Here is a 10,595-nt window from a genome sequence, read left to right on the forward strand (position 1 = left end):
GGAGACGACTCAGGTTTCTCTTGCTCAGGAATTCTTTTTCTCCATGGGGAAGGCAGCCCCCTTCTGCCTTCCTGATGTTAGTTCTGTTCACAGAAAGAAAACGCTCACATGGTGCTTGCCCAGCACCGTGGCTCACGCCTGTCATCCCAGCTACTCAGGAGGCTGAGCTGAGGCTCCAGGGTTCAGAGCCAGCCCGGGCAGGCAAGTCCAAGAGAATCTTATCAAGATACGCCCACTTTTGTTCTAGAACCAGGGGCAAGGGAAGAAGGGCTCTGCTCCCCCGGTGAGGTCCTGACCTTCTCTTCTGGCTGGCCGCTCTGTCCTGGCCTTGCGGGGGGCGGGGTGTGCCCGTGTCTGGGCTCTCCACCGCAGGGATGGAAATAAAGCCCAGGAGCCTCCTTCCCACCATCGCGCAAGCACACCTGCTGCCTGAGCGGTGCAGGAGTGTGCACACGAGGACAATTCTTGGGGTACATACGGGGGGGGGGCACGCACCCTCCCTTTCTCCCTCTCTCCCTTTATAGAAATTCAAAACAGACTTCTGGGCGGCTGCTTCCTGAGACTCCAGCCAGTACTAGGAAAGCAGTCCCCCACCCCACCCGCGCCGGCCCTCCCCGGCTCACGTGGCTGCGTCCTTCTCTGGCCCCCCACTACATAAGCGCCCGTGGAGCTCGGCTTGGGCCAGGGCCCCCTCCGGACAGTGGAGGGCGTCCAGCCGCACCATGCCGGCCGCCCAGCTGCTGCTTCTGGCCTGCCTGGTGTGGGCCACAGGGGCCAGGACAGCCCAGCTCCGGAAGGCCAATGACCGGAGCGGCCGGTGCCAGTACACCTTCACGGTGGCCAGTCCCAGCGAGGCCAGCTGCCCCGAGGAGGGCCAGGCCATGCTGGCCATGCGGGACCTACAGAGAGACAGCAGCGCCCAGCGCGCGGACCTGGACGCCACCAGAGCGCGGCTCGGGGCCCTGGAGGGTCTGCTCCACCGCCTGCTCTCAGGCCAGGCTGCCGGGCCTCAGGATGCCCACGGGGGGCTGCAGGCAGAGCTGGACACCCTGAGGGATGAGCGGGAGCAGCTGGACACCCGAGCCCGGACGCTGGAGGTGGCCTACAGCAACCTCCTCCAAGATCACTCGGTGCTGGAGGAGGAGAAGCGGCGACTGGGGCAGGAGAAGGAGGATCTGGCCAGGAGGCTGGAGAGCAGCCGTCAGGAGGTGGCCAGGCTGCGGCGGGGCCAGTGCCCCTGCGCCCCCGAGGCCTCCGGGGAAGGTAAGGCCGCAGGTGGAGGCCGGGCCCCGCCCGGCAGGTGGGTGTCCATGGCGACCGGGCGCAGGCCCCAGAGCCGCACTTGTAGGACGCGGGGCTGCGTGTCAGCCTCTCCTGCACAGAGCGCTAGTGACTCGGCCCGGGAGCTTGCAGAGTGCTGACGGCCAGCACCATGCCCGTCCCTGCGAAGCTGTGCCAGCCCACGGCAAAAAGAAACACAGGGGCTGAGCGAGAGGTGTGCAGTGTGGGACAGGCGGCAGCCTCCTTGGCACACTAGGCTCTGAGTCTTTGCTCAGAAGTGATGATTCTGGTCTTCCCATGGGAAAATAACCTCCCTGTGTGAGAAGTAAAAGGCTTAATAACGAAAACAAAACAAGTCTTTTGCTTGTTTTTGCATCTCACACTTTGGCAGAGGTGACAGCTGTTCGTCTCTCGATGGCTTGCCTGGAAGGTTCCCTCTTTTGGTTCAATCTGAGAATCTCCCTTTTTATTTCCCCATACAGCTTTATGAGGTGGCGTCCACCTGCCGACCACGCAGCACTCGCTTATTGAGAGATGGGCTGTGTGAGTGTGAATGTGTGTGTGTGAGTGTGTGTGAGTGTGAGTGTTGAGTGTGTGTGTATGTGTGTGTGAGAATGTGTGTGTGTGAGAGAGTGTGAGAGTGTGTGTGTGAGTGTGTGTGTGTGTGAGAGTGTGTGTGTGAGAGTGCACGTGTGAGTGTGTGTGAGAGAGTATGTGTGAGAGTGTGTGTGTGAGTGTGTGTGAGAGAGAGTGAGTGTGTGTGTGTGTGTGTGAGGGGACAAAGCACATTTTTCCCATGGGCTTGAAGACAGCAGTTGTGTCACTTTGCATGAAAATGTGCTCCCCAAATTCACTGCTTAGTATCTTCTTTTCTCTTCTTATTCCATGAGAAAATAGCAAGCAAATTCAGTTGTAATAATTAATCTGGATTCTTTAAAGATAGTATCAAGAAAGAAAGAAAAAGAGCTATAGCTAGGCACCAGTGGCTCATGCCTGTAATTCTAGGTACTTATACTCTGGAGGCTGAGACCTGAGGATCAAGATTTGAAGCCAGCCTAGGCAGGAAGATCCCCTTTGAGACTTGTTATCTCCAATTAAAATGGGAAGTGGAGCTGTGGCTCTAGTGATAGAGTGCCAGACTTGAGCAAACAGGCTTAGTGACAGCACCCAGGTCCTGAGTTCAACTCCCAGGACAAAAAACTAAAAAAGAGCTATCTTCCAGTGGTAAATCACTTGCCTGCCATATGCAAGTCCTGGGTTTAATTCCTAGCACTGTGAAAATAAAAGGACCTTGCTCGAGGTTAAGGGAGACTAAGAGACAGGGTAGCCAAATGGAACAGGTAATGCTTCATTGGCTCCTTCATGGAGGAAGAGCATGCTACAAGGGAAAAGTTCAGGACAGCTGAGGAGATTTGAATGTAGACTGCTCATTGGATTATGCGGTCACACAATTTTCCATTCTGGAGGTGAAATGTTAGCATTATAAAAGAAAATATCCTTCTCTAAGAAGACACCTGCTCACCTGCTTAAGGTTGAGCTGTTCAGATGCTTGCAACCTGTTTCCAAACATTCCAGGAAAGAGTAAATATAGAGAGAATGGGAAGAAGAAAGGGAAAAAAAAACATAATAGCATAAGACCTGGCGAGGTAGTGGCACAGGGGGTACATTACTTTTTGTGGTTTCGGAGGCCTGGGGTGCATTATAATTATCTGTCAGCGTTTCTATAGACTTGAAGAGCTCCAAAATAATACAGTGGGAAAACTTTTTTTTAAAAGGGGGATTTTGCATGGAAGACAAGATCTGAACATGTTGATGCTAAAAATCTAATGCCTGAGTGTGGCCGGGGGCAAACTAACTCCGCGCCTCCACTCTGTGTCCCTAATGTGACAAAATTAACTCTGCACCTCCACTCTGTGTCCCTAATGTGACAAAATTAACTCTGCACCTCCACTCTGTGTCCCTAATGCGACAAAGAAGCCCCTGCCCTCATTGCTATGGGATTCAAATGAAGTAAAGTAACTATGTGGTGTAAAAGATTTTTTTAAAAACACTTCTCTGTTGTTGGAATGAGTTGGAAGAGATCCAGTTCTGCATTTCTCCATCAAGGAAAGTGAGCTCCTAACAGGCTTAGTGGCACAAGGCTACACAGCCCCAGGGCACACAGCCCTGGGGGGGGGGGGAGGAGGTCAATGCAGAGCTCAGAGTTGAACTTGAGTCTGAGAGAGCAAATGACAGTTTGTTATTAACAGAAGTAGCATGAGGCATTATGATAGACTGTTGACTGGATGAATTACACTGTGAGCAAGTGTGTGTGTGTGTGTGTGTGTGTGTGTGTGTGTGTGTGTGTGTGTGTGTGTGTGTGTGTGTGTGTGTGTGTGTGTGTGTGTGTGTGTGTGTGTGTGTACAGGCATATGAAAACAGCAGCAAGATTTTGCCTGTTTATGGTCTTGTGGTCATTTAACCCATCTTTGGAGGATTTATCAGATGTATTTTCTAATTTTCTTTTACTGTCCTTTCCAGCTGCTCTAGTTTGGGAACAGGGAAACAGCTCATTCTACGAAGTCCAAACTTGGACTTTCTTTTCTGGGGTTGGATTGTTTTGTGTGGGGGTTGACCAACATCCGGGGCTCGCGGCTCATTTTTCCAAATGTGGAAACTGAGGCCCAGAAAGGCCACTCAATTTGCCCGGGGCCATCTACCCAATGATGGCCGAGCTTGAACTAGAATCCTGTCCACTTCCCCTGAGAATCACTGACCACAGGACCCCAGCCATGCTGCGTGCTATCGGTCCTAACCACAGGAGACAGAAAGACACAGAAATGCTTGAAACAAAGATGCATCTCACGGTCTGAGATGTGGGAGGTACAAGCGCATTGAGTGCCTGGAACGTAAGGGTGAAGGGAATGACAAAACCTAAAGCCTAGGGTTCAGGTGGTGGAGAGCCTGGCGGGCACTGAAGCGTGGAGTGTTTGAAGCCACGTTCAGCGAGGAAGGGAGGCTGAGCACACACGCCTGCTCACCAGTAGCGAGGATTTTTATCACTACTTTTTTCTATTATCATGTGCTTATTTCATGGGAAAAAAGTCTTGGAATGACAGATACATAGATACTTAAAAATATGCCAGAAAACAGACACACACACACACACACACACACACAGAAGGGAAAAATACAATTTTCTCTAAAAATAAATTACAGTGGAGAAGGTAAGTCCCAACGTTCTTCACCGATCAGCCCTGCTTCCGTGTGGGTTCTCCCCATAGAATGGAAGCTGGGACAAGGGTGGCCTTCATGGGTCATGGTCCCCAGGGAAGAAAAATAGGGACAAGAAGGGAGAACGATTAAGGGAAGGAACACAAAAAAAGGAACACCAGCAGCTCAGTCCTGACCCGAGACCTCCCAGGGATGGGGGGATGCGCCAGACGGGGTGGGGGTGGGGACCATCATCCTGGGTGTAACACTGTTGGCTCTGGCAGACTGTGGTCGCGGAGGGAGGGCTCTGCGGTGACGGGCAGATTCCCCCGGCAGCAGCTGCCAAGAGGTGGGCAGGAGGAGGAGGGCATCCCAGGTGGGCCGTAGACCCTCCGCTGTCACCCCCAGACCAGGACCCGACTCTCGTGGGTGTCACTGTGCAGAGTAGAAGGATCAGGAGAGGCCTGGCCGAGGGGCTGCATGCCAGAGAGCCGTGGTCAAGCGGTGGCTGCCGCGTGAGTCCCCTGCAGGTCTAAGCCCGCACCCACTGCTTCTACCAGACACGGCAAGCGCGGGCCGCATGCGGCGTTCACACGCTTCCCACAACTTGCGAACGAGCTGTCATGGCACCGTCCTTGTCCTCATTCTCTTCCGGCACATAGGATTGACTGGGGGCTCAAACGGTACTAGAAGATCAATACAAAACCGATGCCAATGCCACTTGCGTGCAGATAGAAGTTAGGGCAGAACAGGCAGAAAGTTGCCAAGATTTTGTAGCAGACATGAACTTCTGAGCCACAGAATGACTCCATTTTAGCATTAAAAACCCAAACAAAATTCAAAAAAAAAAACCACCCTAAATTTCTTAACTATCTGGCCTGATACAGTCGTGAACGGTTTTGCAATCTCTCAGAGCAAAATGGATTTTAAAACACTCCAGAGAATTCTGCGCTTGGACGTGGCGCTCTTCCAGTTCCCTATGCAAGCCTCAGCCTAGGAAGCCACTCAGCTGGGCGATGCTGGGCCTCCAGGAGGGAGTTCCAACTCCGGGCTCCAGGCCGAGCCTGCCTCGGGTCTCCCTGCCGGAAACCCGAAAGGTGCCTGGCTGACCAATCCCCGCCGCCAGCAGGCTCCCGGGAGCTCCACCCACCGCGTGGGGACGCTCTCCTGCTAGAAGCCATCCCTCACACCGGTTTACCATGGTTCTTGTTTACCCCAAGGCAGCCAGGAAGGTACAGCTCCTACAAGGAGCACGAAGCCAAGATGAGCTCTACTGAGGCTGAGCTCAGCCCCAGGAAGGAGGCTCAATCCGCCCATGCATGCTGGGGCTCAGCACACGGGGAAACGGCTCACAGCTTCCATGGATTTGGAAAACATGGGTTCAAGTCCCAGCCCCACCACCTACTAATTGTGTGATCTTGGGCACGTTACTTACTCATCTAAACCTTGCTTTCCTTACTTGCAAATGATGATCAGTGTTCCCTTTCAGGACTGAAAAGCACCTGGCCCGGTGCCTGGCTCATAGTAGGCAATTAATTAGTAGTAGCAATAATTACATTTCATTAGGTGCAGACTACAGTCCAAAGCCTTGTTCTAAAAATCTCAATATTCCCCCCTCACACTCACACACACACACACAAACACAGAGTTCTCAGTATCTCTGAGCTAGTACTTTAGCTACCACAAAGGAAGTTATCTGTGAACATGTCTAACTTTTTTTTTTCCTTGCCAGTCTTGAGTCTTGAACTCAGGGCCTGGGCATGGTCCCTGAGCTTCTTTCACTCAAGGCTAGTGCTCTAATGAGCCACAGTGCCACTTTTGACTTTTTCTGAGTAGTTTGAGATCAGAGTCTCATGGACTTTTCTGCCTGGGCTGACTTTGAACTGCAGTTTTCAGATCTCAGCCTCCTGAGTAGCTAGGATGACAGGTGTGAGCCACCAGCGCCCAGCATGTCTAACTTTTGATTTGCTTGCTTGTTTTCGCTGGTACTGGGGCTAACATTCAGGGCTGCGCTCCGGTCTGGCTTTTTCTGCAGCATACCTTTGCGGCTTGCATCAGGGAGCACTGTATGCATAGCCTGACTTATGGCAGTGTCACCTCTATCATTACTTACTAAAACACTACCCACAAAAAGAAGGACCCCCAGTGCAGCCGTCACCCCAGGTCTAGTGGTTATCAGCGTGGTCCAGTCCCGGTACGCGCCCCTTTCCCAGCCCCTTCATCACCTAGAGTGTGTCTCCAGCGTCCTTCTGGCTAATCCTGCCTGCTTACATACCTCCCTCCGCTGGGGCCATCCCTTCTGGGGCCATCCCTTCTCAGCACAATTTTGCCTCTTTTATTGAATACAGTTTCTCCGTGGAATCTGGACAATTCGGCTTTCCAGGAACTGAAGTCCGAGTTAACCGAGGTCCCTGCTTCCCGAATCTTGAAGGAGAGTACCTCTGGCCATCCCCAGAGTGAAGAGGGAAGCCACGGTATGAAGTTAGATTGCTTCCCTTTTAAGCGCCCTTGGTCTTTGCGTGAGTGTGGTCTGGGGTTTGGAGTTGGGATGCATGACTGTCAGTCATCCTTGGGAGCACAGGAGGGCGGAGGGAGTGAGGAACAGCCCTTCCTCTTCAGCCTCCGCCAGGAAGGCTTTGCAGGCTGCCAGCCAGACTTGCACGGGTGGGGGGGGGGACCCTGTATTGGAGAGCTGGCCACCTTGTGGAGAGGGGAGGTATATGAGAGATGGAGAGAGAGAGAGAGAGAAAGAGAGAGAGAGAGACAGAGAGAGAGAGACAGAGAGAGAGAGAGAGAGAGAGAGACAGAGACAGAGACAGAGACAGAGACACAGAGACACAGAGACACAGAGACAGAGAGACAGAGAGACAGAGAGACAGAGAGACAGAGAGACAGAGAGACAGAGAGAGACAGAGAGAGACAGAGAGAGAGACAGAGAGAGAGACAGAGAGAGAGAGGAGGGGGAGGGAGAGAGAGACAGAGAGAGAGAGAGGGAAGGGGTACTGAGGCTCTGGGCCTTAAACCTTGCCTGTACACCAATCCTTAGCTTTTTCCTTTCAAGGCTGGTATTCTACTATTTAGACCATAGCTCCACTTCTGGCTTTTTAGTAGTTAACTGCAGTTAAGAGTCCCACAGACTTTCCTGAAGGTGACTTTGAACTGTGATCCTCAGATCTCAGCCTCCTGAGTAGCTAGGATGACAGGTGGGAGCCACCGGCGCCCAGCTTCACTTTTTTATTTATTGGGGTACTGGAGATTGAATGCTCAACCTGGCTCTTGATTTGGGGCTGGGCTCAAGCTCATGATTCTCCTGCCCCGGTCTCCCTGCTAGCTGGAATTGTGGGTATGCACAAACACCCCCAGCTGACCTCTCCCCCCTTGTCTCTGTATGTGTCTCTGTCATTTCTCTTTCTCTCTCTTCTCAGGTAGGTGCTCTATTCCTTGAACTTTACCCCCAACTTTTTTTTCCCTTCGCCTTTGTTATTTTTAATGGGGGGGGGGTCCCAGAATTTTGGCTGTGCTGGCGTGGACTCTGACCCTTCTCATCCGCTGCTAGGTAGGTAGCTCGAATCACAGCTGTGGGCCACCATGCCCTGCTGACTTTTCTGTTTTAATAACAAATTAGACTCGAACGTCACAAGGACTAGTCCAGTAAACACAGGTGAGTCCCTGCCAGACTGCAGGAGAGGACAAATACCGCTGGAGCCCCCTACCCAGCCTAGTTTTTTACAACTCATTACCAGATAGCTCCCTTCCTATCACAGCGGGATCACATACATTTATTGGACGTTTCTCCCTAGTACGTAACACGTCTAGTTGTGGATAACATTCGTACGAGCTCCACTAACCCCCCCCCAAGGCTCCCCCTTTGCAAATGGGAAAAGGGGGGCTTCGGGAAGACTTGCCTTCCTGCCTGGGTGCAGGCGTGCCTCTCAACGCGGCCAGTGCGCCCCAGCCCTCGCTCCCCGGGGCTCCCCGCCTCACGCTGGCCAGGGCCCGCCCTGCGCTTGTTCCCATCGCCCGCCCTGCGCTTGTTTCCACCCGCAGGCTGCGGGGCGCTGACGTGGGTGGGTGAACCTGTCACCCTGAGGACGGCCGACACCATCACGGGCAAGTACGGCGTGTGGATGCGAGACCCCAAGCCCACCCCGCCCGCCACCCGCGAGACCACGTGGCGGATTGACGCGGTGGGCAGGGACATCCGCCAGGTGCTGGAGTACGGCCGCGCCAGCCAGTTCGAGCAGGGTTACCCCTCCAAGGTGTACGTGCTGCCCCGGCCGCTGGAGAGCACCGGGGCGGTGGTGTACGGGGGCAGCCTGTACTTCCAGGGGGCCGAGTCCAGGACCGTGGTCAGATACGAGCTCAGCACGGAGACGGTGAGGGCGGAGAGGGACATCCCCGGGGCCGGCTACCACGGACAGTTCCCCTACTCGTGGGGTGGCTACACGGACATCGACCTGGCCGTGGACGAGACCGGCCTGTGGGTCATCTACAGCACCGAGGACGCCCGAGGGGCCATCGTGCTGTCCAGACTGAACCCCGAGAGCCTGGAGCTCGAGCGCACCTGGGAGACCAACATCCGCAAGCGGTCGGTGGCCAACGCCTTCGTCATCTGCGGCACCTTGTACACGGTCAGCAGCTACTCCTCCCCCGACGCCACCGTCAACTTCGCCTACGACACGGACACCGGGAGCAGCCAGAGCCTGGCCATCCCCTTCCAGAACCGCTACCGCTACAGCAGCATGGTCGACTACAACCCCCTGGAGAGGAGGCTCTTCGCCTGGGACAACTTCCACATGGTCGCCTATGACGTCAGGCTCTCCCAGGACAAGCAGCCCTGAGCCAGCCAGACGCCCAGCCAGCCCCGACCGCAGCCCAGCCAGACGCCCAGCCAGCCCTGACGGCAGCCGCTGTGCCCTGAGCCCAGCCAGACGCCCAGCCAGCCCCGACCGCAGCCCAGCCAGACGCCCAGCCAGCCCCCACCGCAGCCGCTGTGCCCTGAGCCAGCCAGACGCCCAGCCAGCCCCGACCGCAGCCCAGCCAGACGCCCAGCCAGCCCTGACGGCAGCCGCTGTGCCCTGAGCCCAGCCAGACGCCCAGCCAGCCCCGACCGCAGCCCAGCCAGACGCCCAGCCAGCCCTGACGGCAGCCGCTGTGCCCTGAGCCCAGCCAGACGCCCAGCCAGCCCCCACCGCAGCCCAGCAAGACGCCCAGCCAGCCCCGACCGCAGCCGCTGTGCCCTGAGCCAGCCAGACGCCCAGCCAGCCCCGACCGCAGCCCAGCCAGACGCCCAGCCAGCCCTGACGGCAGCCGCTGTGCCCTGAGCCCAGCCAGACGCCCAGCCAGCCCCCACCGCAGCCCAGCAAGACGCCCAGCCAGCCCCCACCGCAGCCGCTGTGCCCTGAGCCAGCCAGACGCCCAGCCAGCCCCCACTGCAGCCCAGCCAGACGCCCAGCCAGCCCCGACCGCAGCCGCTGTGCCCGGAGCCTTCGTTCATTCAGGAGAAGGCCCGGGCCACCATCTGACCACGCAGGCTCAGTAACATGAGGCCTCGGACCATCTCCTCTGACTCTAGGTCTTTTCTTCTGCCAGCTTTTATTTTGAAAGGAATGCTTATCGAAACGAGTGCAGGTTTTCTGGCCAGGTGGGGCAGGCACGCGGCACAATGGGAGTTTCTTCCAAACACCATGGCTCTCGAAAGCCCCATGGCTCACCATAAACCACCCTCAGAGGATGAGGAAGAGTGCTCGCTTTGTGGCCAGAGCTGAACTTACGTACGATGCAGTTAGTATCAATCGTTTCCAATGCTTCAAATAATAGAATTTAGCTGGGTATTATGTAATCCTCTGCCCCGTGAAATAAAGTTATCTTACACAATTTCATTTTCCAGGAGCTTTCTGTAAATCTGGGCATAAGAGAAGAGGGCAGTCTCTAGCCATCAGATAGATTCCTCTGGGTGGAGTAACAGTTGCAGGACGTGACAGGGGTATGTGTGTGTGTGTGTGTGTGGGGTTACACTGAGGGCTGGGGCTTGGTGTTGAGATTTCACTCAGTCTAACACTCGGGCAGGGGGACCACACGTCCCATTTCCATCTCTTGGTGTTCTCTGTCCCCCCTGAACA

General features: G+C 55.1%; 1 protein-coding gene across 1 annotated transcript; it reads left to right on the forward strand.

Annotated features, from left to right (window-relative positions):
- Nucleotides 1–706: 706 nt before the first annotated feature.
- LOC138818221 (myocilin-like) lies at nucleotides 707–10,323 on the forward strand. The gene is made up of 3 exons (XM_070009230.1): nucleotides 707–1,263; nucleotides 6,822–6,947; nucleotides 8,521–10,323. Exons 1-3 carry the CDS (start codon nucleotides 723–725, stop codon nucleotides 9,312–9,314), a joined length of 1,461 nt encoding a protein of 486 aa, XP_069865331.1. The 5' UTR covers nucleotides 707–722; the 3' UTR covers nucleotides 9,315–10,323.
- The last annotated feature ends 272 nt before the right edge of the window (nucleotides 10,324–10,595 follow it).

The sequence above is a fragment of the Dipodomys merriami genome, unplaced genomic scaffold, assembly GCF_024711535.1.
Source record: "Dipodomys merriami isolate MVZ:Mamm:240054 unplaced genomic scaffold, mDipMer1.0.p SCAF_72, whole genome shotgun sequence".
Taxonomy (NCBI): Eukaryota; Metazoa; Chordata; class Mammalia; order Rodentia; family Heteromyidae; genus Dipodomys; species Dipodomys merriami.

What these genes read in the sequence shown, in the direction of transcription:
- LOC138818221 (XM_070009230.1), top strand. Translation starts at nt 723, where the DNA reads ATGCCGGCCGCCCAGCTGCTGCTTCTGGCCTGCCTGGTGTGGGCCACA. An exon ending in CCCCGAGGCCTCCGGGGAAG is followed by an intron (nt 1,264 to 6,821) that starts GTAAGGCCGCAG and finishes TATTGAATACAG; the next exon opens with TTTCTCCGTGGAATCTGGAC. An exon ending in GAGTGAAGAGGGAAGCCACG is followed by an intron (nt 6,948 to 8,520) that starts GTATGAAGTTAG and finishes TTCCACCCGCAG; the next exon opens with GCTGCGGGGCGCTGACGTGG.